Source organism: Vombatus ursinus, unplaced genomic scaffold, assembly GCF_900497805.2.
Source record: "Vombatus ursinus unplaced genomic scaffold, bare-nosed wombat genome assembly UNPS02015255.1, whole genome shotgun sequence".
Taxonomy (NCBI): domain Eukaryota; kingdom Metazoa; phylum Chordata; class Mammalia; order Diprotodontia; family Vombatidae; genus Vombatus; species Vombatus ursinus.
Genome location: NW_020955033.1, coordinates 14,458,785 through 14,485,420, shown reverse-complemented (window position 1 = coordinate 14,485,420; position 26,636 = coordinate 14,458,785). Strand labels below are relative to the sequence as shown.

General features: G+C 35.7%; 1 protein-coding gene and 1 pseudogene across 2 annotated transcripts in view; one reads left to right on the top strand and one right to left on the bottom strand.

Annotated features, from left to right (window-relative positions):
• Nucleotides 1–298: 298 nt before the first annotated feature.
• The window catches only part of LOC114031823 (desmocollin-2-like), a 66,571-nt gene continuing 40,233 nt past the window's right edge, over nucleotides 299–26,636 (bottom strand). The window contains exons 12-17 of one of the 2 annotated variants that reach the window (XM_027846956.1): nucleotides 21,316–21,534; nucleotides 17,848–18,075; nucleotides 16,151–16,275; nucleotides 3,691–4,008; nucleotides 2,233–2,278; nucleotides 2,062–2,154 (exon numbers count right to left, since the gene is read on the bottom strand). In XM_027846956.1, the coding sequence (XP_027702757.1) occupies nucleotides 2,243–2,278; nucleotides 3,691–4,008; nucleotides 16,151–16,275; nucleotides 17,848–18,075; nucleotides 21,316–21,534 (926 nt within the window). In that variant the 3' untranslated portion in view covers nucleotides 2,062–2,154; nucleotides 2,233–2,242. Of the gene's footprint in view, nucleotides 2,155–2,232; nucleotides 2,279–3,690; nucleotides 4,009–16,150; nucleotides 16,276–17,847; nucleotides 18,076–21,315; nucleotides 21,535–26,636 lie in introns of both variants that reach the window. The other variant, XM_027846955.1, reaches the window with a different exon arrangement.
• On the top strand, nucleotides 20,143–20,890 carry LOC114031720 (annotated as a pseudogene).

Sequence of the window (26,636 nt, the reverse complement as noted above, 5' to 3'; positions counted from 1 at the left end):
TTACTTTGTAATTACAAAGGAAGCAATCTGGTCACATTAATTTACATCAGGTGAGGACAAACTTAAGGTGTGACAATTCAATCTTCCAATGACTAATTTCCTTGTTATTCTAATTAAATCTCAAATTGATAGCGTTTGTGGGGCAGTCCTAGGAAATAGCAAAGTGTGAGGAGGCAGTGACTACTCTTAAATTATAATGATTCCTTTATTTTTCTTTTCTTTTTTTTTTTTTGGTGAGGCAATTGGGGTTAAGTGACTTAGTGCCCAGGGTCATACAGCAAGTAAGTGTTAAGTGTCCGAGGCAGGATTTGAACTCAGGTCCTCCTGACTCCAAGGTTGGTGCTCTATCAACTGCGCCACCTAGCTATCCCTAATTTCAATGCTTCTTGAAGCAGGAGAAGATAAAGGAACATTTGTAGAAGTCCATCTTATGTAGAAAGGAGGTAGAAGTAGAGAGGGGAAAGAAAGTGTAGAAAGAAAGAAATGATATGTAGGCCAAGAAAGAAGGTGTCCTGAGGTTCATTTATATATCTCATAATGCATAAACTCAGGGGAACACAGGTAGCTAGACCTCCATGCTTCCTTGTTTAGGGAATGTTCATAGCCCAACTATTCTGGGAACTATCAAAAGCTTGCTTTGGCCATGTAAAAGCAATCAATATGCTTTCTTTGCTCATTATGACTAATTGACGTGAAAATAATAATTATATCATGAAATATTGACTGTTATTTTGATCTGATTATGACGCAAAATACTTCATATGCATTCAGTCTTTGCTGTTTGTGGCTTACTAAGTTCAGTCGTATAATCATAACTCTTTTAAAAATGTACTAGTCACTGTGCAAGTTTCAAGGGAGTTGTGGAAAACCAAACAACTATTAAAACTTACTGTCTACATCATTGTTCATAAGTGGTAAAAGAGAGTTTAGCATGTTGCAATGCTGTACATTATTAGAGCTAATCTTCATATGGAAAAGAGAATATCCAATCAGAAGCAAGTCATTCTTCTCACCTCTTCAAAGACAAAATCATGTTGTTCATCCTGCAGTTTTAGTACTGAAAGGTCATTCTTATTTCTGCCAACGAATGGAAGGGAACAACCAATTCAGAGAAATGAGTAAGGGCTTCTAACTCACAGAGAGAATAAAGAAAAATAAAGTAGTTCAATATATTTAATGTAAGATTACAGATAAGGTGCTGGGCCCCTGATTTTACAGATGAGGAAACTGAGGCAGAGGAAGGTTAAGAGACTTACCAAAAGTCATACAAATAGTAAGCTTCAAAGGGAGAATTTGAGTCCAAGTCCTCTGACTCAAGAGTCAGTATTATGTTCAGTTAGTTTAATAAGAGCTACTTTTTTTTAATGTTATTGTTTTAAGGTAGTGAGTATAAAAGTGTCTCTCTCCCCCTCTGCTTCCCTCCTTCTTCTCTCCTCTTCCCTCCTTCTCTCTCTCCCCTTTCTTTCCACTCTCTCTCATCATTCTATATGATCAAGGCACATCACCCGACAAAAGTTCCAAGTATTGTCTTATTATATTGAAATGGTTTGAAATTCTTATAGTCTACAAGACTGTTGGCATGGAAATCACTTGGTATGCTGTCACATCAACCAAGTTTTAATGGCAAAATATTTTTGCTTTTTAGGATGAGGGAAGGAGATAGGAACAAGTATACAAGTGAATACAGAACTTTTAATCCTTATAATGGAGCCTTAGAAACAGTCATTTGTCTATTTGCCCCCAAGATAATTTATTTCATTTTGCCATATGTTGGCCTCTTGGAAGAGGTAAATAGACTTGCAGGGGAAAAAAATGTGTGAGGGTGAGTAAGTAAACCCTCCCTTCAAAATGAAGAAAAATTCACCCTCATGATAGTCATCAAATTTATTTTTTTTTGTCCTTTTTGGAGCCCTCCAAACTATCTGGAAAAAAAGTGTAGAACTATTGGCAACACATTTATCTCTTCATGCATGTTTGTGCTAATGTAGCAAATTTGGGTTCCAGATGATCTAAAAATTCAAGCCCTTCTTCTTCATGGCGCTCACTGCAACATCCTACAGAGCCAGCTGTGGAGCCTCTTCCTTCATAGTTATATGTAAGAACACAGTCTTGAGCATTGGTGTTGTCTTCATTCTGGTTGCAGAGATGCAACTTCTACAAAGTAAGAAAACACATTTTATTATTTTTAAAGAGGCACCTAAGTAGATGAATGTAAAAATTATTTTTATTTACCTTTGATTGCTTAATTTTTAACCAGAGTGTGTCCTCTAATGGATTCCTACACACAAAAAATGTACATGGTTGGCCGGTATCATAAGCACACTATAAAATCAACATTTAGCAGATCTCTAGCAATCATGCAGTTAGAAGGTTGTGCACAAATGTGTTCTTCATAATCATGGTTCCATCAGGAAATCACAACTAAAAGCAGTATTTGCTCGTGAAATGTAGGTAGAACCAGGATTCTGATCTTTGCAGTTTTGGTTCAATACATTTGGTAAACAATCTAGAGCCATATCTCTGTACATCAAAATCAAGTTCCACCAAACAATTAGCAACAATGAAAAATTCTTCCACATAGTTCAAATAAAATCAATGAAATTACATGAGAAACACAAAATGAAGTTCATTTGAAGGTTAGACATTTTGAAAAGACGTCTCTGTCTCAATCCTCTTGTTCTTTGTCTACCAAATTTCCTTGTCCATAATTGGTACTGATTTGCACAGCTTTTGCTGTAAAGTGCCCAGTCACCAGAAGCTTTCCCAAAGAATAAGCTTCCAAGCACAGTGTATTGAACCAAAGAACCACAGGTAAATGGTTCCACAATCCTACCCTCTTTCCAATTTGTGCTTAGAGTTACCTTGTGACATGAAAACCAGAGTCACAAAAAACAAACAACACTGGGCATAGACTTGGATTTACCCACAATAGGCAATAGATCAATAATAAGTCATAAATCCTTCCTATCTCAGGTAAAGATCCAAAAAAGATTAAGGACTTTGAGATATATGAATAAAAAGGTGCTCAAAGCATTGGAAATCTTAGAGACAGAAGAAAGTGGTTAGAATATCTGTTTTTCTCATTCTCTATTCACCTCTCAAAGCCCTATATATGTGTCACGAACTTGTTGGGAGAGAGGGAGTACAGACAGTAAAACATGCAGACTTAAGGAGTCTGTAAATTTTAAGTACGTGTTTTTTTCTAAATTCTACTAGATTAAGTGACTTTGTACAGTGAAACACTTAAATGATATAAAAGAGTTTTAATGAGTGGCATTAGACATGTTAATGGTATTGAAGATACATATTAAGTGAAATGTAATGGATAAAGCAAAATCTGTTTCTGACTAAACATAAATATACACTGAAAATATGGAATAACTGTTCCCAAAAATATAGTTTAGCCTATTATTACAAGTTTACCATTCAGTATAAGTATGTATATATACTTATATATACATGTGTATACACACATATTATACATATATTTGTATAAATGTGTGTATATAAAGATGTATATATATAAAGTCTATATATAGATCTATATATACATCTAGATATGTGTACAAAAGATGCACACATATAGATATGTAGATATAGACATCTATATATCTATATATACACACTCACATATATTCTCAAAAATTCTAATACAAACATTATAGCCTGAAGACTACCCAGAAAACTCACTTCACCAAGACGTGGTTGAGTATAATTGTGCCACTCAGAGTATGTATATCTGCAGGTATCAACTTCAACATGTCCTCCACTCCTGCAAGAATCCAGGGTGTGATGTCCTCCTTGACAGGATTCCAGGGTGTGATGCCCTCCTTGACAGGATTCCAGAGTGTGATGGCCTCCTCCTCGACAGGATTCCAAGGTCTGATGTCCTCCTTTCATCATTTCAAAGCATTCCTGTCCCCCATTTTTAATTCCTGATCCCGATGTGCCACAAAAACCTTGGCCATTACCGTTAAGCATCTGTGTAGCAAATCCATTTGTGGAACACTGAAAGAAAATAGGGCCATTTATGTCATGTGATCAAGGAATGCAAAGCATGATGACAGGTACAAAAGAAAGAGGAATACATTGATTTGCAATAATATTTAGGTAATTAAACTTTGCTATTTGTACTCTAGTATGTGTTATGGAATGAAATTCATTGGAAAGCAGGTCTGCCCTTAGCATTGTTTCGATAAAAGTTAATCACATATTACAGTAAGAACTAGGGATACAGTGATTAAAAAATGACAGTCTGTGCTGCCAAGAAGTTTGCATTCTGCTGTAGGGAATGGTGGGAGTGTATGTTACACAACATGTATGCAGATAAATAGAATACAAGCTGGGAAGTGACAGGGTCAAAGGAGCACACTAGTCAAAGTACTTCACAAAAATCGGACAGGGAAGAGAACTCTTTCATTTGGGAAGAATGGAAGGGTAGGAGGGGGTGGCACCTAAACTGAGAGCTATGCATCCTAAATGTTGGGGTAGCTAGGTGGTGCGGTGGATACAGTGCTAAACCTGGAGTCAGGAAAAGATGCCTCTTCATGAGTTCAGATGTGTTTTCAGACTCTTATTAGTTTTTGTGAGCCTGGGCAACTCATTGAACCTTGTTTACTTCAGTTTCCTCACCTGTAAAACAAGCTGAAGAAAATAGTAAACCACTGGAATATCTTTGCCAAGAAAGCCCCAAATGGGGCTGCAAAGAGTCAGATATAACTGAAACAACTGACCAACAATCTCCTTAAGTGATTGTGCTCCATCCTATCTCAGATTATGCTCTCTGTCATCCTCATTCTATCACTTATTTTCAGTCTCTCTTTATCTACTGGCTCATTCTGTATGGCCTACAAACATGTCCATACATTCCTTATCTAGAAAAAACCCTCACCTGATCTCCACTATCTCCACTATCATTCTAAATCACTTATGCCTTTTGTGGCTAAAGTAAAAGATCTTAGAAGAAAACTTAAGAAACCTTAAAAATAAACAGATGAACCCACAGGAAAAACAGTAACAACATAAGGAAACATGGCCCCCAGATCTAGTAAATAAGTGTAGGCATTTATGAAGAAATATTTCAAAATAAAGGAAAATGATCCAACACTTGATGAGACAGACAAAATTGTGAAAGTCGAGGAGAATATGGAACCACAGCATGCTACTCCTAGGTCTCCCAGAAGAACAAGACAGGACAAAAAAAAAAAAAAAAAAACACTATGATGAAAGAAATAATAGCAGAAAACTGCCCAGAACTTCTAAACATAAGAAAATGTAACTTCAACTGAAAGAATCCATAGGTCACCTCTAGAAAAAAATTCCAAGGCTGCAAAATCCATCATACATAATGGTTAAATTTAACAATTCAATTCAGAATCAAGTTTTGCAAGGCATCAAAGGAAAAACCTTTAAATAAAAAGGAAAGGATATTTGAATAGCACAAGACTACTCTGCATACTCTAGAAAAAGAAGGCAATACAATATGTTCCAAAGAGCAATGGAGCTCAGGATAAGCCCAGTTGTTTCAGTTGTATCTGACTCTTTGTGGCCCCATTTGGGAGTCAGTACAAATCTGAGCTTAACCATACAAGACAAAAGATGGACATTCAATAAGAAACATTTGAAACATTTTTAAAAAAGAACCAGAACTGAAGATATCATTTGCTTCTCAAATACCCCAAAAAATAGAAATATAGGAGGAGTGAAGAAAGGTAACAAGCAAGAAAAGCAACAGCCAACAGAGTGACAACAGAAAGATGAGTAAAAGACTTCTTACCAAATGTACACAAAGAGATAGGGACAAAGGTGGAAATCTGGTAGAGGAAGTAGAAAGGGAATATTATGGATAGAACCTGGAGACACCCTGCCTACAGGAGAATATTTCTTTTGTGGGACTATATTACAACATGGGAAGTACATAAAACGAAGGGAGGAAAACTGGGGGATAGAGAAGAGTGAGTGATGTGCCCGTGCCAAATCATGTGCTACCAATGAGGGGAAGGAGAAAGCTGTGGTCTCATAAAGAAAAGAGCCTACAGGGGAGCAGGTGAGGAGGAGGGAGAAAAGATTAAAAAAGGTTGAAAAATGAAGGAGGGCTTAAAAGTAGGAGGGGGTTCCACTGATAAATGCTCCCATGAGTGACAAGAGATGATTGGTGAAGAAACTTTACACTAGATAAGCCCTGGGGGATTTTATGCTTGAAATGTCAACTTGTCCTAGAAGGGGGAGATGGAACCCCTACGAGTAACTGCCACCTAGAGAAGTCAACACATGAAAGAGATTTCCAGCAAATGTAGAATAAAAGTTCAACAGATTAGTGTTGGAATGCATAATCAGAGATGTGGTAGGGAAGTGACTCTACCGTGAGATAGGGTCTCTGACACATACAATAACTGGCACCCGGGGGCAAGCCCTACCAGGCAGTGTCAGACAGCACCTAGAGAGGAGCCTAGAATGGTTACCTTGGGAGCTTTGACTGCATGAAGAATATAGACAAAATAGGAAGACCAGATAATTATAGTGATCATGAATCAGAGAAGGAGGGTCTAGAGCAGGCCTGCCCAACCTGTGGCCTACCAAAGGTGGGACCTGCTCTAGAGTAAACAAAGTATTTAATGAAGAGAGAGAGAAATCCTTTTTGGAAAGGGGATCAAAAAATGGAATTTCAAAACTAAGGAACATGACTAGCTGAATGGTTGGAGAAGGGTAAACCTATTTGACTGAAAGGAAAAAAAGAAGAAGAAATATTTACCACATAAAAGCAGGAGAGGAAAAAGGAACTAATAAACAAAACCCTAAAGGGAAGAAGTATCAAAATGAGAAGAAAGGGAGGGAAAGAGAATCAGTGGGAACAGGGCCACCTTAAAAAAATATTGAAGTAAAGTAACTGAAGGAAAATAATACTTTGTCTACAACAGAAGAGGAACTTGAAACTGAAAAATCACCTTCTACACAGACAACATTAATACATCTAGGATAAGAAGAGAAATGGTGGAAGGGGGGGGATATTTGTATCAAATTTTTCTGATAAGTGTTTATATGTCTTGGATACCAAACCCTTAAGAAATATGTATAAAACTGATAGCTATTCCCTGATAAATGGTCAAAAGACATGAACAATCAGTTATCAAAAAAAGTGCAAAATATTCATAAACTTGTGAAAGAATGCTCCAAGTCACTAATAATAAGAGAAATACAAATCAAAACAACTCAGAAGATTCATCTCATACCCTGCATATTGGTAAAAACAAAAACAAAAAAAACAAAAAAAATGGCAGGGGTTGCCTAAGGATAAGTACATTAATACATTGTTGGTGGAACTGTGAAATGGTACAAACATTTTGGAAAACAATTTGGAATTATGCAAATAAAGTGAATAAAATGTCCATACCCTTTAAATCAGAGACTCTCCTACTGAACTTGCCCCCAAGAAAGCCATCAAAAGGAAAAAAAATCCTCATATACTAAAAAGTATTTATAGCAGCACTTTTTGTGATAGCTAAGAACTGGAAACAGTAATACTCATCAATTAGGGAATGACTAAACAAATTGTGGTACATCAATTAATTGAATATTACTGTGCTGTAGGAAATGATGCATGTGATGAATACTGAGAAGCATGGAAAGATCTACATGAACTGATACAGAGTGACGTAAACAGAGCCAAGAAAACAATATACATAGTAACCACAACAATATAAATGGAAAGAATAATGATATTCCCCCAAATCAAAAGTTAAGAAAATTATAAGGGTCAAGTAGGACACAAATGAAGAGATAAGAGATGATATTCCCTTTGTGGAGGTGAGAGGTCCAAAAGTGTTACATGTTGCAAATGTTTTCAGACTTTTTCAATGTATTGACAAGTTATTCTGACTTTTTTCCCCCTCTCCAAAAATACCATTTGTAGGAGCAGCTAGGTAGCGCAGTAGATAGAGCTCTGGCCTTGTAGTCAGGAGGACCTGAGTTCAAATCTGGCCTCAGACACATGACACTTCCTAGCTGTGTGACCCTGGGCAAGTCACTTAACCCCTATTCCCTCACCAAAAAGCAAAAAAAAAAATACCATTTGTTGTATGGGATGGTTCTCTTGCAGGGAGAGGAGTAGAGAAAGGCTATTATGGTGATACAAGAAATAGAAAATATCAATGAAAGCTTATTTGAAAAAAGTGAGCTTTTGGTGGCACTACTTTCACATTTTTTTCTAGACTTATAAATATCATTATAAAAATCTCCCTGGAGCTGCCAAGTTGATTTATTGTAGCAACATTTGAAAATAATGATCAACAATAGTGGTGTGCTGGGAAATGTCAAATAATCAGCTCTCCAGAAAAAAAAAACTGTTCAGCAAGATACTATTTTTACATTTAATTTGCATTAACATTTTCTCCACTACTTTCTTAGTTTTAGACAATTAGCAAAACAATAAATCAAGACCTAATTTGTAGAATTGATTGATTTCTGAGGTATAAATTCACTGAAAATTTAATAATTTATAACTCATATTAATACTTTAGCTGTTGGTAATCTGGTTCCAACTGACTCCAGCACAACCCTGAATCATATACACAATCTACATCATTGTCAAATAATGGATGTTAAGCATCAACCTTGTCTATTACCTTCTATTTTTTTATTAGTCTCTCTTCTCCCTGAGGTTTCATACATTTGATAGTTACATGATAACACCTCTATACAGATGACTAATATTTCTATATTTTCCTTTATTACCACTTACCTAAGGTTTGGTGTGGTATCTTCAAGTAGACATTTGTTGCTCTGTCACTTTAAATTCAGCACATCTAAAATTCAAGTTGTCACCTTCTACTGTGGAAAAATTGCTCTAAATATTTGTTTTAAAAGAGCATTAATGTTTCATTTACTTTTTGCTTTAATTCATTTCCTGGGATAAGTTGTATTTGTAACTCTCGTTTTTTCTATATGCTTGCTTTTGATTATGTTATCCTCTTCCATGGGTTCAATGACCACTTTATGAGACAGTGAAGGGTAATGGATAAGCCACTAATGACTTGGGTTCAAATCTCAATTCAGCCACTAGCTGTGTGATCTTGGGCAAATCATTTTCTCATTTGTAAAATCAGAGGTTTGGACTTAATGGTCTCTAAGGTCCCTCACACTTCTCAAATGACTTCAAAATCTATATATCAAGACCATTCTCTTAAATTCCAGCTTCACATCTCCTTTTTCCTGGTGGCAATTTCCACTTGAATCTCATAATGAACATTAAATTCATTTCTCAATCTGAACATCACTTTTTTCAACTATATCTGGCTCTCAATCCAAATTTCCTATTCTTTAGACAATACCACCATTTTTTCCAATTATCCATGCTCAAAATCTTTGGACATTCTTTAAGTTTTCCTTCTCCCATATCCTATAAATCCAATCAATTGCCCAGTCTCATCGATTCTATCTCCATAGCATCTCATGTTCTTCCTCCTTCTCTCCACTCACAATGCTACCACTCTAATTTAGGCCCTAATCTTCTCTTATATTGAGATAATGATCCTGATCAATCTCTACTTCCTCCAGTCTCACCCTTTTCTAACTTATCCATTCAAGTGCCAACCTAATTTTATCAATACTTAAGTCAATATACACTGCCGAAACATTGGTGACTCCCTACAGTCAATAGGACAAGAGCTAATCTGTACAGCCTGGCATTTTAGTCTATGTTACAGCCAAATAGAATATGAATATGTGGAATATGAATGAGAATAAATGAAATATGAATAAACAGAATATTAATATACAATAAATATATTTACATATTATATAACTATTTTTTATATAATGTATAAATATGTAAACATATATGTACATATACATAGATACATGTATATATACATAGATACACCAACGTGCATATACATGTGCGCATGCACGCACACACAAACACACACACACACATATATATATATCCCCCAAACCCAACATTCTTCCATAAAGACTGACCCACATGCCTGGACACATTCCCTGCTCACCAGCACCTTTCAGGATAACCAGCTTCCTCCAAAGTTCAGCATAGATGCCACCTCCTCCCTGAAGTCTTCCCTGAAGTCTTGAGCAAAAGATCTTTTCTTTCTCAAATGCTCCCATATGACTTTGTCAGGAGCTCTCATTTTCTTATACAATAGTTTAAAACAGTATTTGTGAGAAATGTATTGAACCACTCTTAGGTCTTTCATTTCCTTAAATATTATTTTTATTTCATATTCTACTTTGAAATGTTTCTAAAGCTACTAGTTTATCATGATTTGCAACTTTAAAACTATAAAAGAGCTATAATTTCATCAGTGTGCCTATGCCCTCCACACCTTAGTAGATAGTCTCTAGGAGTTATTATGCCTAAAAAAAAAATTACCTGGTAACTAATTTCTGATAGTAAGTGCCTCAAAATTTAGACAGGCTTCTACATGATACACATTCTTGTCACTAGTCCCAGATACTTTTCAGCTTTGTAGGCCCTGCGGCCAGCAAGTATAGCCTTCCAAAGTTTGGCATCACCTCCATGCCATGATGAATGACTAGGTTAGGACTTTAGAGGAGGAATTAAACATGAATATTAGTTACTGGAAGAGGTTTTAAAAGTCTAATTGAATGGGAAAGCATAGCATGTTTTCTTGGGTAGACAAACCTAGAATTGATCTACCTTATTGTAACTAACACATAGAGAAGCTAAGATATTACTATTTGATATGTTGTCTGCATATACCAGTTAAACACAAGCATAGAAAAAGGGAAAAAATCCCAGCATTTTTCATTGTGGCCAACCCTACTATATTAATGTAATAACAAATAAACTCCACAAACTAATTCATCTCTTTCTTTCAGTGATACATTCTTTCCTTTAACCCTCAGGTCTCCATTAATCACCAAGACATGTCAGTTCTTCATTTGAAACTTCTCACATCTGTGTCTAATCTCTTGTAAAATCCTGCTGACACCAGAAAGGGAAAGTAATTGGCTAAAGATAGGTTAAAGGGCAGAAATATGCAATTCTGATTTTGTTTCTGTGTTCTTTACCAAGAAGAATGATCAGTATACCAAGTTGGGCTTAGAAAGACAGGGTCTTCAACAGAAGATTAGCCACAATGATGGAGAAAAGGCAGGGACTCATCTGAGTTCTCTCCCAAACTTCTCCAATTGCCTTTAAGTAATGCTTTAAAAGGAATTCTAGAGTAGCAGAACCCACAAAAGGATGTAGTGAAACAATTTTCCAAGCCAAGACAACTTAGACGGTCAGCAGAAAAGGTTTGTTGCACCAGGGTGAGAGTGGAGTGCAAACCAGCACAGACTGGGCCTCAGCAAATGAGGAGCAGGACGTGGAGGTGACCAGCAGTGGTGGTTTTCAGACCTCTTAGCCCACAGATGGTAAGGGGTTAAGACAACTGGTCAAAAGGAGATTACAGGGGTCCCTTGGCTGGCACTGGGTGCAGGACTCTGTTGCATTGCCCATACTTGGACCTGGGTCACAGTCCCAGGTATCAGTCTCAGGGCAAAGAGAAGCACTTGCACACTAGAGTTTGTGGCCACAGGGGAGCCAGGACCTGGTCACAGTTCCAGGGTGGAAAACACAGACCAGTGCACAGTACAGGAGAGTAATAAACACACCTCTCCCTAGATCATACCAACTTGGAAGAACCAAAAACTTATAGGTCCCCAGAATTACCTCTAAAACTATCTCTAAAAACAGCTGCACAACAAAACCCAAAGCTTTGGACAGTGTCCCCTCCATTCGAGAAGCAGGGCCCCACTTTAGCATAGAGTTAAAAGTCAACAAATAGGCTGAAAAATTAACAAACAGCAGAAAAAGATCCTGACTATAGAAAGTTACTGGGGCAGCTAGGTGGTACAGTGGATAGAGCACTGGCCCTGGATTCAGGAGGACCTGAGTTCAAATCTGGCCTCAGACACATAACACTCACTAGCTGTATGACTCCGGGCAAGTCACTTAACCCCAATTGCCTCAAAAAAAAAAAGTTACTATGGTGACAGGGAAGATCAAAACAGAAACTCAGAAGAATAGAACAAAGTCAAGATTCTTACATTCAAAGCCTCAAAGAAAAACATGAATTGGCCCTAGGCCATGGGAGAACTCAAAAAAAGATTTTAAAAGTCAAGTAATAGAGGTAGAAGAAAAATTATTAAGAGATATGAGAGTGATGCAAGAAAATCATGAAAAAAGAATCAACAGCTTGGTAAAAGAAGCAAAAAAAAAAAAAAAATACTGAAGAAAACATCACCTTAAAAGAACAGAACAGGCCAAATCTAAAACAAGCACAAAAATCCAATGAAGAAAAGAATGCCTTGATAAGCAGAATTGGCCAATGGAAAAGGAGATACAAAAGCTCACTGAAGAAAATAATGCCTTAGAAATTAGAATTGGGCAAGTGGAAGCTAATGACTTTATGAGACATCAAGAAACAATAAAACAAAATCAAAAGAATGAGAAAAATAGAAGACAATGTAAAATATCTCATTGGGAAAACAACTGATCTGGAAGATAGATCAAGTAGATATATTGTTAAAAATTATTAGATTATCTGAAAGCCATGATCAAAAAAAGAGCCTAGACATCATCATTCAAGAAATTTTCAAGGAAAACTGCCCTGATGTTTTAGAACCAGAGGGTAAAATAAAAATTGAAAGAATCTACCAATCACCTCCTAAAGGAGATTCCCCAAAGAAAAATTCCTAGGAATATTGTAGTCAAATTCCTGAGTTCTCAGGTTAAGGAGTAAATATCACAAGCAGCCAAAAAGAAAAAATTCAAATATTGTGGAGTCACAGTCAGGATAACACAAGATTTAACAGCTTCCAAGTTAAAGGATTGGAGGGCTTGGATTGTGACATTCTGGAGGGCAAAAAAGCTAGGATTACAACCAAGAATCATCTATCCAGCAAAACTGAGTATAATCCTTCAGAGGGAGAAAATAGATATTCGATGAAAAAGAAGACTTTCAAGCACTTCTGATGAAAAGACCAGAGCTGAATAGAACACTTGACTTTCAAATGCAAGACTCAAAAGAAGCATAAAAAGGTAAACAGGAAAGAGAAATCATGAGGTATTCAATAAGGTTAAAATGTTTACATTCCTATATGGGAAAATGAAACTTACAACTCCTAAAAACTTTCTCATTATTAGGGCAGTTAGAAGGAGTGCACATAGAAAGCACGATGTGAATTGAATATGATGGGATGATTATCTTAAAAAAAATTAAAAGGTGAAAAAGAAGAATACAATGGGAGAAGGGGAAAGGTAACAATAGAATGCGGTAAATTATCTGGCATAAAAGAGGTCCAAAAGAGATTTTGCCATGGAGGGGAGTCCATGAACCATACTCTCATCAGAACTGACTCAAAGAGGGAATAGTATAAATACTCAGTTGAGTGTAGAAATCTATCTTAGTATATAGGAAAGTAGAAAGGGAAGGGGATAAGAAAAGGGGGGTTAATAAAAGGGAGGGCACATTGGGGAAGGTAAAAATCAGAAGCAAAACACTTTTGAGAATGGACAGAGTGAAAGGAGAGAGTAGGATAAACAGGGGGGAAATAGGATGGAGGGAAATACATAGTAATCATTACTGTGAAAAAAAATTTACAGCAAGTTTCTCTGATAAAGACCTCATTTCTTAAATATGTAGAAAACTGAGTCAAATTTATAGAAATATGATCCATTCCTCAATTGATACATGGTCAAATGATATGAACAGACAGTTTTCAGACAAAGTAATCAAAACTATTTATAGTCATATGAAAAAAATGCTCTAAATCACTACTGATTAGAGAAATGCAAATTAAAACAACTTTGAGCTACCACCACATACCAATAAGATTGGCTAATATGACAAAAAAAGAAAATGACAAATGTTAGAGGAGGTGTGGGAAAATTAACACACTAATGCCCTGTTGGTAAAGTTGAATATTGATTAATCCAAACATTCTGGAGAGCAATTTGGAAGTATGCCCAAAGGGCTGTAAAATCATGCATACCTTTTAATTCAGCAATACCACTACTAGGTGTGTATTCCAAAGAGATTTAAAAAAAAAAAAGGAAAAGAACATATAGGTACAAAAATATTTGTAGCAGCTCTTTTCATGGTGGCAAAGAATTGGAAATTGAGAGGATGTCCACCAACTGGGGAAATGGCTGAAATGTTGTATATGATTGTGATGAAACACTATTATGTTATAAGAAATGATAATTGGGATGCTCTCAGAAAAAACTAGAAAGAATTACATGGACTGATGCAAAGTGGAATGAGCAGAACCAGAAGAACATTGTACACAGTAACAGCAATATTGTATGATGATCTACTGTGAATAGCTTAGCTATTGTCAGCAATACAATGATTCAAGACAATTCTGAAGGCCTTATAATGAAAGGTGCTGGCCCTCTCCAAACAAAGAACTGGTGGACCCTGAATGCAGATCAAAGATACCTTTCCTTTATTTTTCTTGGGTTTTTTGTCTGTTTTCTTTCACAGCATGGCTTACACAGAAATGGGTTTTGCATGACTACCCACATAACCTATGTCAAATTGCTTGGCAAATTTAGTTGATAAATATTTTGTGTGTTTTGATGATTCCATCTACCAGCCATTTTCTCCCTACCTCTTCTCAGGCTTCCCTATTCCCTGAGACGCAACAATATTGACATTAGGCCAATTAATAACCCTACAATGGCTTCTAAGAGTTCAACTGAAAGGAAAAGCCAATGGGTGGAGCAAACTTCATTGTTGTCTTATTTAAGAAATCGCCACACTCATCCCAACATTCAGCAACCACCACCTTTATCGTTCAGTAGCCATCAACACTGAGGCAAGACCTTATACCAGCAAAAAGATTATGACTCATCAAAGGCTCAGATGATGGTTAGCATTTTTTACAATACAGGATTTTTTTAGTTAGAGTATGTACCTTGTTTTTAGACATAACACTATTGTATACTTAATAGACTACATTATAGCATAACTTTTATATGCACTGGGAAAGAAGAAAATTCATATGACTCACTTTATTGTAAGACTCACTTTATTCTTCGTGATCTGGAACCGAACTCTCAGTATCTCCAAGGTATGCCCATACACAGTCCCACCTTCCTTCATTAAACTCTCTGCACACTCATTCACCTTACAGCATTTGATCATACATTCATTGCCTCATATTGACATTCACTAGTTTCATGATGATACAACCTGTATCTCCATGTAAGTTTTAAAATCCATGAAAGTAGAAAGTATGTTTCATGTTTCTTTTGTACCCCTAATACCATGTAGTACTGTCCTGATCATACAATAGGTATTCAATAAATATATATTAAATTATATAAGAGATGCTTTGAATCCTATGAGAAAAAAGGCTAGATACTCATATGTACCCCATCTCTTATCATGTGTTATTAGGGAATTTGGGAAAGGTTTTCCTATGTTTAAAGAGAAGGGTGAAAGGACTTAAAAGACATTTGTAGGATAAATGAACTATATAGAGTTCAATTTTCCCTGAAATGCTTTCTGCCAGTAAAATGAACAAAATAGATTAAGTGCTTTATTTTTTTAATAGAAAGGTATTATTATCTGGTCAACAATCAGACAAAACATGTTCAGCTCTTTTACCTAAAACACTATTATTGCTTAAGAAGACACAATCCCAAGCAGTAGGTTTAAAATCATAAATATGGAAAGTTTCCCTCAAAATTATCTTATATCCCTATTATGTATATGTGTTTTATATACCTTTATATCTATATGCTGGTTTCCCTAGCTACGTGGTAAGCTCCTTGAGAGCAAAGACTATTTTCACCCTTTTCTTTGCATTTTTATTTGGGCCTAGCATATAGAATGTACTTAATAAATGCTTACTGATAGATTGATTACAGTAGAAAACTAATTAGTAATGTCTCTTAATTATGCCACTGCAACTATGTCAAAATTTAATGCTGTCATCAACAAATGCTTTCTGAATATTCTTGAGTTATCTAACAAGGCACCTGATACTATTTTTTTTTACTGACATCAAAATTGTTTTATGTGAAGAAGCAAAGTCTTACATAATAATAATAATAATAATAACAATAATAACAATCCATTCATGATTAAAGATTTGTTCCTAAAAGCATATTACTTACCACTCTGTCATCTCCAGGAGCTTCTGTGTTTGATATAATTAAATTTTGCTGAGCCATATCATCAGGAAAAGGTTTTTTTACTTTTGAGGGACTCCAAATTCCACAGACTAAGGTGAATAAGACACCTAGGTGAGGAATAGAATCATTTGAGTTTAATATGCAAAGCAGGAAATACAGGGTATGTATAGTGATTATTTGTTCAGCTGATTATTTTAGATCCTTGGATCAATTCTTCATTTTTCTACTTGTGGATTAACTGGATATAATTGAAGAATATCATCAAGTGCATTCTTTTTTTTTTTTTTTTTTGGCTAGGCAATGGGGTTAAGTGACTTGCCCAGGGTCACACAGCTAGTAAGTGTTATGTGTCTGAGGCCACATTTGAACTCAGTTCCTCCTGAATACAGGGCCAGTGCTCTATCCACTGCGCCACCTAGCTGCCCCTTCAAGTGGGTTTTAAGTGGTTTCTTTCAGCCACTCCAAATTGACCAAACACAAGCTAACTCAGGTTTCAAAATCAGTAGTCCAATGTATTTACACAAATTTAAGCATTCTCTCATAGAACCAAAGTCTAATAGAACCCCCACAAGAAAAAGGATATAAACTTAGGGCAGCATATAAAATTTACACTCTTCACAATATCTATTTAGGGAAGAGATTTTTTTCCTCCAAATATCCTAATGAATACAAAAAGTATAAATTGTTCTTATGCATACAAGGCAAAGAAAGATCATTCTATCCTGAATAAATGCTCTTGATCTATCTCTTGATGGAAAACACTGCATCTTTTCTCCACTGTTAGAGATTTAAGTTCTATGTTAAATCTTTATATGGCTGCAAAATACAAAAGGATCAAATTATACATTTCTATTAATACATAGTGTCCCTAAAGTTTTAATGCATTTTAAAGCTTTAATAGCATAAATATGCACTAAGACTTTTGTGATACCCTATACATAGGTGATATATACTCACATTAAAAAAATTGTAATTGCTTTTCATGGAGTCTTACTCTGATGCCTCCATGTGGTGTAAGATAAAACTAGGATCTCAAAGAATAGGAAAATAGAGCTTAATCTCTGACAGATTGTACTATTCTGGAGAGTCTTCAAGTAGAGACCTGACAATGGTCTGAGTTCTGCATTCTGAGGACCAACCCAGCTAAACAGAGAACAGGTTATCATCAAGTAAGCTGACTACTTAGTGATAATTTTTTTTTGCTATAGCAGTGAAACAAAGAAAAACAAATTATATTTATGCATATGTATATGTATCCCCATGTATAGAACTCAATATAAGCAAAGGGAAAGTGATAACATTTTGGGGGGCCTTATATAATGGTGATTTTCATACTAGTTCCTAAATATTAGTATAAAAGATATTTACTTAAAAGTTGTACAGTGGAAAGAGGAGGAGCCTTGCAATTAGAAGCCCTGGACTCAATCCTCAGCTCTATCACTTGCTAGCAGCCTGACCTTTAGAAAGTCACCATTTGTATAAGGCCTAGATTTATCATTGATAAAAATGGTATGATATCTCCCTCACAGGGTTGCTATGAGGAAGATAATTTGTAAAATATAAAGCCCTGTATTCTGATAGTATGTCATTGTCACAGAATCCCTGGGTTTGAAGGAATCTCAGAGACCATCTAGTCCAACCAGCATCATTATTATGTTCAACTAAACAAAAAGACTTACAAAATAGTAATGCTACACCCAACAATATTGCAAGGATGGCCCATGCGCCCAGTCTTGTGTCTGGATACACTGCTTTCTCAAATTTACATTGTTCTGGATGAATACAATCACAGAGATTAACATGCAACATCTTTGTTGAAGACATTCCGTGTCTATCACTCACAGTGATAGGTATGGAATATTTTCCAAATTGAGCATTATTCTGGTATGAAAGATGTGCAGATGTATCTGAAAGAAAATAAAAAGCCACAGTTACATTCTAAGTTACATTCACTGTTGCTCATCCTTTTATCACTCTATATTTTTCATCACAATTGTCTATAATCACACCCCTGTTGAGCTATGTGTCATCGTTCAATGACTTTTATTGAGGGTTTAACCTGTATAAATCATTTTTCTAGGCAATAAGATATAGAGAGGAGAATAAGGCACAGTCTCTGCCTGCAGGGAGTTTAGACTCTAAGAAGAGAAATGAAACAAAGGCAAAAATAACAGTAATACAAAATAAAGTATGCCAGGTACATAGGAGAGGTGCAAATAAATAAGCCTTAGGAGAAATTCAAGAAACTTCTGGCCAGTGGTAGGTCACAAAAAAATTCCATGGAGAAAATGGTAATTGAGCTGGTCCACTAAAAATACATAGTTTTTCCAATAGGTAAACATTAGGGATGGGGAAGAGGAGTGAGAGAATTGTTTTTGAGGCATACAAAATTTGATGAACATTGAATGGAGGTAGAAAATGAGAGGATGAAGTGAGGATAAGTGATTCATGCAGTTTGCCAGGAAAGACTATGTGAAAGGATTGTCTGAGATAAGTCTAAAAAGGTGGACTGGACCTGGATTACAAGAATGTCTACAATATGACACTAAGAAATTTAGTCATTATTGGGTAGATAATTGAGAACCATGAGCAAAAGAATGATACAATAAAAACTATTTTAGTTAAATTTCCATAATTGCTTAAATCATAATATAACTATCTTTACCTAGAACTCTAGCTACAAATAACTGCAAACAAAACAGTTTTATTTGTACTGATCAGCGTATCTTTCTATAGAACATCTCTGTGAAAATCTACTACTAAACCCAAAATAACAATATTCCACCAGTATTTATCTCTAGAACAATCTGTAATTTTCAGCATATGTTTAGAGAAATTAACTAAAATACTTAGTACCTTTCACTTTTTGAAAGTGTGCCACCAAAAACTGCATAAGTTGCTATTATATTCACATATTATGGCAAACATATTTTACTTTTCTAGATAACTTAATATTAGAAAAATGACTACACTTCAGAGCTTCATTTTTCAAAGCTTCATTCTCACATGATGAACACATACAGACATACACATGTGGGTTCATATGTATTTTGATATGTAGACACAGTTGACATTATCAAGGCTAGTTGTGATGTTGAGAACTCTGGTTTTATGCCATTAGAGAACTATAGCATCATATATTTGTTATCATCAATTTGTTATCAAGAATTTCACTCTAGATTATTCACTCATTCATTACCTATAACTAAAAGATTCACAGGTTTCCATGAAATAGCTTTGTGATATTTTGGGTAACTCAGAAATAAATCATCAGAAACAATTTAAGTATAATTCTTCATTCTGTACTACTGATAATGATTTTAGAGATAGGCTGATATAGAATGACAACTAACATTAAATAAGGGCAATAAAGTGGTTTACTACCTTGGAAAGTGATTAACAACTAATTCTTGCCACTGGTTAAGTTCTAAAAGAACTGGAGGTTTAGGCAGAAACTATTGCAAAAATTTTAGCTGTGGCTGATATTCTAAGAAAAAACAAAGAATTTTAGCATTTACATGGATTAGGAGGTTATCAAGTTCAACCCATATCTGAATAACAAAATTTTCCACAAAATCCCTGACAAGTACTAAGTCAAATCTTCAAATCACTAGTGCTAGGAAACTTCCTGAGGCAACCCATTCTACTTTAAGACAGCTCATATTTTTAGGAGGTTTTCCTTGACACTTAACAAAAATTATCCATGGAAACTTCTACCCATTGCTCCTAATTGTGTTCTCTGAGGCCAAGGGTGGGGTGGGGAACAAGTCTAATCCGTCTTTCATATAACAGTACCTCAAACACCAAAACAAGAATTCATTTTTCCCTCTACAGCCTATCCTCTTTCTATCTTTTCTATTACTGCTAAGACCACCATTATTTCAGCACACAATCAGTTACCTAGGTGTCAGCCTTGACTCTCCATACTCAAACTCATACTCAATCCATTATCAAATCTTGTCATTTCTACCTTCATGATGTCTCCTGTACGTCCTGTCATTTGCACTCATACAGACAAAACCCTGGTGCTTCATCATCTTACATTAACTATTGTTATGGGGACCAAGGACACTGGTGGGGGAAGGGGCAGGAAATGCATCATCACTCCCCCCACACCTTTTCCTTTCTCTCGCCGTCGCCTCCTTACAGACCCGTCTACGGACCCCAAACGAAACCATCCACCGTTGGGGGAGCCTTCTCCATCACCCTTCCCCCAGGGGCTCTGGACTGATTTCCAGCCTGTACCGGACAACCAGTGAGTTTTCTGCCATCGCAGGACAGAGCAGAGTGTCCTCAAGGAACTCCTGGAGCTGCAGTGCAGGAGCACGTGCAAGGAGAAGCGGCAGGGCGGTACCACTTCTAGGCTGTGGGAGAGGTGCAAGGGTCAGGGGGCGAGCAAGTAGAGGCTGTGCAGCCCCTCTCCTCCCACACTCAGCCCCTTTGGGGCTGCCAGGATGCCTGGGTCCCCTGCGGCCAGCAGCGTATGGCCAAGGAAAATGAGGCGAATGAAAAGGATTTGATCTTACACCTGGCCCTGTTCCGATTGCCCCAGTATGGGACTGACCTTCTGCTGACCTTCACGAGCCTATCTCTGGGAGTAGGTCAACCCATGGACATGAAGCCCAGGGCCTCCCACCCTGGACCCTGGTTGATTTTGAAAGGCTAGTGACTTCCCTGACTCTTCTTGACCCCAGCATCTTTGGTCCCCAGGAAAGATCATGAACTGCCCTCTGCTGCTGGTGTCTGAATGTCTGGATTCCCCAACAGAAGCAAGGGGTTGATGGCTGGGGTTTCCCCCATATCTCTGCTCCATATAGAGACATAAGGCACCGCCTTTGCAGAAATAAACTTGCTTTATACACACACACACAAAAAAAACCAAAAACAAAAACAAAACTATTGCAATGGACCTCTGGTTGATTTCCCTGCCTCAAATCTTTCCCCACTTTAACCTATCTTCTACTCAGAAGCCCAAGTTTAGTTCTGAACATACATCTGTGTGTGTGTGTGTGTCTGTGTCTCTGTCTCTGTCTCTCTCCTATATGTTTCCTGAGACCAGAATCTGTGTTGTACCTCTCTTTATACCCCATGTGCTTACAACACATCAGGCTTCTAGTAAGCATGAAATTGAGTTGCAGATCATGTACCATTCAATCTGGTGATTGTCCACATTTTCTGGATTTCAGGAGAACCTAATTTGAAATCAAATGGAGGCCCATTCATGGGATCATCAGGATCAACAGCAACGACCGTTGTATGTCCCATCTTTGGTTTGCAAAGTACAATATTCTCTTCAAGGATGATTGGAGCATTGTCATTCACATCTTCAAGGATAATTCCAAGGGTACCAGTACATGTTTTACCATCTGGGAAAATTGGAGAAAATTTCAATGTAGCTTTTACTCTTTTATTCATTCCTGGTGGTAATCAGTTACATTCAATTTCAAATCCTAATCACCTAGAATCTTAAATATTTTATTTCATCTGGGAGCTTGTATTCCTCCCCCTTCCTACTCTCAATTTTATGTTATGCAGCTATTTGTGTCTCTACAGAGTAACAAGGCTTTATGAAAAGAAACAAAGACTTAGATGACAATGCAAATAAACACAATTATATAAACTTAAAATATATCATTTGAGTTGACCACTATTCTAAACCACTTCAACTTTTACCACTGGAATAGCTACTTTCTGATTGAGTGGTGAAGGAAACTAGCAAGGACATTATAGCAATATATCACAAGGATCATACACTATAATGAGTTGGAGTTTACATCAGGAATGCAGGACTAGTTCAATATTAGGAAAACTATCAGCGTAATTGACCATATCAATAACAAAACCAACAGAAATCATATGATTATCTCAACAGATGCAAAAAAAGCCTTTGAGAAAATACAACACCTATTCCTATTAAAAACACAAGAGAATATAGGAATAAATGGAGCTTGCCTAAAAATGATAAGTAATATTTATCTAAACGCATCAGCAAGCATTACTTGTAATGGAAATAAACTGGAAGCCTTCTTAATAAAATCAGGGGTGAAGCAAGGATGTCCATTATCACCACTATTATTCAATATTGTACTAGAAATGCTAGCTATAACAATAGGAGAAGAAAAAGAAATTGAAGAAATTAGAAGAGGAAATGAGGAAATAAAACTATTATTCTTTGGAGATGATATGATGGTATACTTAGCGAATCCTAGGGAATCAACTAAAAAAAAACTACTTGAAATAATTAACAACTTTAGCAACTTTGCAGGACACAAAATAAACCCACTTAAATCATCAGCCTTTCTATATATTACAAAGTTCAGAAGTAAGAAACAGACAGAGAAATTCCATTTAAAATAACTATAGACAATATAAAATACTTGGGAGGCTACCTGCCAAGACAAGTCCAAGAACTACATGAACATAATTACAAAACTTTTTTTACAAAAGTCAGATCTAAACATTTAGGGAAAAAGTAATAATTGTTCAGAGGTAGACCAAGACAATATAATAAAACTAACAACTCTGTCTAAATTAATCTACTTATTCAGTGCCATACCAACCAAACTACCAAAAAATTACTTTATGGAGCTAGAAAAAATAATAACAAAATTCATCTGGAAGAACAAAAAGTCAAGAATATCAAGGGAACCAATTAAAAATGTTAAATAAGGTGGCCTAGCAATACCTAGCAAAACAAGCTGGTATGGGCTAAGAAAGAGAGTGGTGGATTAGTGGAATAGATTACATACACAATACACAATAGTAAATGACCATAGTAATCTAGTGTTTGATAAACCCAAAGACCCAAGCTTTTGAGACAAAAACTCATTATTTGACAAAAAATTGCTGGGAAAACTGGAAAAGAATATGGCAGAAACCAAGTATAGCCCAACATCTCACACTGTATACTAAGTTAAAGTTAATATGTGTATATGATTTAGACATAAAGGGTGATAAGCAAATTAGCAGAGCATGGAATAGTGTACTAATCAGATCTATAGATAAGACTTAGGACCAAACAAGATACAGAGAGCATTACAAAATGTAAAATGGATCATTTTGATTATATAAAATTTAAAAGTTTTTGCACAAACATAACTAATGCGACCAAAATTAGAAGGAAAGCAGAAAACTGGGATGAAAATTTTTACAGCAAGTGTCTCTGATAAAGGACTTACCTCTCAAATAAGTAGAGAGCTGAGTCAAATTTATAAGAATGCAAGTCATTGCCTAATTGATAAATAGTCAAAGGATATGAATAGGCAGTTTTTTAAACAAAGAAAGCAAAGCTCTCTATAGTCATATTAAAAAAAATACTCTAAACCAGTATTAATTAGAGAAATGCAAATTAAAACAACTCTGAGGTACCACCTCATACCTTTCAGATTGCCTAATATGATAGAAAAGGAAAATGATAAATGCTGAAGGGGATATGGGAAAACTGAGACACATGCACTATTAGTGATGTTGTGAACTGATCTAATCACTCTGGAGAACAATTTGGAACTATGCACAAAGAGCTATAAAGCTGTGCATATCCTTTGATCCAATACCACTTCTAGGTCTATATCCCAAAGACATTTTTAAAAAAAGGGAAAAGGACTTATCCGTACAAAAATATTTATAGCAGTTCTTTTCTTGGTAGCTAAGAATTGAAAATTGAGGGGATGCCCATTAATTGGGGAATGGTTGAACAAGTTGTGGTATATGATTGTAATGGAATAAAATTGTGCTATAAGAAATGACAAGTAGAATGGCTTAAAAAAAGAAAAAAACCCTGGAAAGATGTGTACGTAAACTGATACAAAGTGAAGTGATCATAACCAGAAAAAACATTGTATATAGTACAATGAAGAATTATAAATGACTTGGCTATTTTCAGCAGTACAAGGATCCAAGACAATCCCAAAGAACTCATGACGAAAAATGCAATTCAACTTCAAGAAAGAACATAGGTTGTCTGAATACATTCTGAAGTATACTGTTTTTCTCTCTTTCTTTCTCTTTCTTTTCCTTCTTTCTTTCCTTCTTTTTTTTCTTTTTGGGTCTTCTTGCACAAAATGACTAACATGGAAATGTTTTACATGATTGCACATGTATAATCTGTATCAGATTGCCTACTCCCTCAGGGAGGAGGGAGGGAGGGATAGAATTTGAAACTCAAAACTTTAAAAAAATGAATGTAAAAATTATTTTACATATAATTGGGGGAAAATATTTTAAAAGAGTTTTGAATGAATACAAGCACATTTGGGGAATTAGAGGGAATGACCCTATAATTCAAAATTCTAGTTTGAGCCTACCCATATTCCCCCCCACAAAAAAAAATCCTCTTTTTGTCAAAACTTATTAAAGGCAATACTGAAGCTTATTTTGATCACTTTGTTCTGTTTTTTCCATTTCTACAAGCATTGTTAATAGGCACTTAAATGATCAACAGGAAGCCCATAGCCAAACGGTGCCCTGGAAAAGCAAGTGATTTTAAAGATTAGTCTATAGCTGACCATTACCCTGAATAGGTGAAACCTCATTTAGGATAATAACAATCTAAAAAGGTCTGCAAAGTAGTTAATTAACTACTATGAATACTATATTCTCTCTTCACCTTGCTAGTAAAAGGTCTGCAAAGTAGTTAATTAACTACTATGAATACTATATTCTCTCTTCACCTTGCTAGTCTACTGAGATACAAATTACTTCCACATACTGTATAAAAGATACATTTATATAGTAATTCATTTCATAGGAGTAGAAGTACAGTATAAAAGCCCAGGATAAGTTTTAAATAATGTCAGGGATGGGAGTAGGAGAGGAAAAAAAGGAGAAGATGGCATAGCTTCTATGGTGAAGTCATAGCTTTGGAAATAATAAATGGTTTAGAGTTATGTCTCCTTATTTCCTTTTATCTCTTTTAATATAATACATGTAAAATGATGTATAAAATGTAAAACATTATATGGTGGTTAACTATAAAACATGTCAGGATATGCATTATTATCAACACTTTTAAATGTGGGAAAATGTACATTTAAACTGCAATGTTCTTTTATTTTCAGTAGATAACAAGTTGATAGAAGATGTTTCCCCACTCTGAAATTCATTATACCAATGAAGTCATAGATCCGGTCCCTACCCAGCTGCTGTCTCTATTCAACAAGTTAGTAGAATATCTGCTAAGAAATATGAGCAGTCTTCTCATCTTGAGTCTTTAGTTTAACTACACCTTTCATCCATAATCATGAGAAAGAACATTCTAAAGTAGTGTTTCTTAACCTAGGTCTACAGAACCATAGGTAGATTTCAAGGTGTATGGGGGATGGGGAGGAGCTTGGACTTGGATCAGAAAAAAAAAAATTACATCTTTATTTTCACTGACCATTGGTTTTCTTTGTAATCCTTTGCATTTTATTTTGTGCATTTAAAAACACTATTCTAACAAGGGGTCCATAGGCTTCACTGTATTAATAAAGAAGGTCTATGACACACAAAAAGGTTAAGAATCTCTGTTAGGATGAAACCAGCCAGTAAACAATTAAGTGCAAAGCATTACATAGGACAATAGATAGCAATTTTCTTACTATCTTCTTGTCTGAAAAGTGTATGTTCTACCAGAAAGAAGATACCCTTGCAACTTAGTTCATTGGCCAAAGTATAGAGAGAAAAAGCACTACAAGCTTTTAAAATACAGCTAATTAAAAGGAGAAAACTTTTTAAGCTAAAAAATTCCTGTTTTCATTTCAAAAAGAAGTGGCTTTATAAATCAATGAATCAATTAATATTTCTTAAGCCCCTACAATGGGCAAGGCATTGTGCTAAGCACTGGGGATACAGAAAGTGGCAAAAGACAGTCCCTACTGTCAGAGAGCGTGCAATCTAATAAGAAAGACATGTTACCAAATATATACAAAGCAAGAACACTAAATCTAAAATTTTAGTACAATTCATATTTTTATTCTTTATCTTCATCAAATGTAATTGTTTATATAATGTTTGTTTTCAAATAATCCCACTATCAACATATAAAATGTTTTACTTGGGGGGAGGGTGATAATTTTTATAAGGATCAGAAAGAAAAAAAATGGATTATATGTTCATTTAGAAAACAAAAGCTAAAAAAAAAGAATCAAGCCCTGGTTTGCTTTTCCTAATCATGTAATGTTTTTACTGTGTTAATGAAAATAAAATCAACTCCACTGATATTTGATGTTAAACTACTTCATCACTTTCAGGAGCCTTGCTTTCATCCAAATGATTCCTCCCTCCATACAAATAGCAATTTCTCTCCCTCTCTTTCTCCCAGGAAGAGACTCACTGAATGCCCAGGACTCTGGGCCTTAGTTTCATCATCTATAAAATGTAGGAGTTTGACTATGACCAAGGATGACAAAAGATTTCTTATTCCAAAATGTCTGTCTTAGATTAACGATGACAACATATGCCTTTCCTCAACACTTGCCAATTGAAGAGA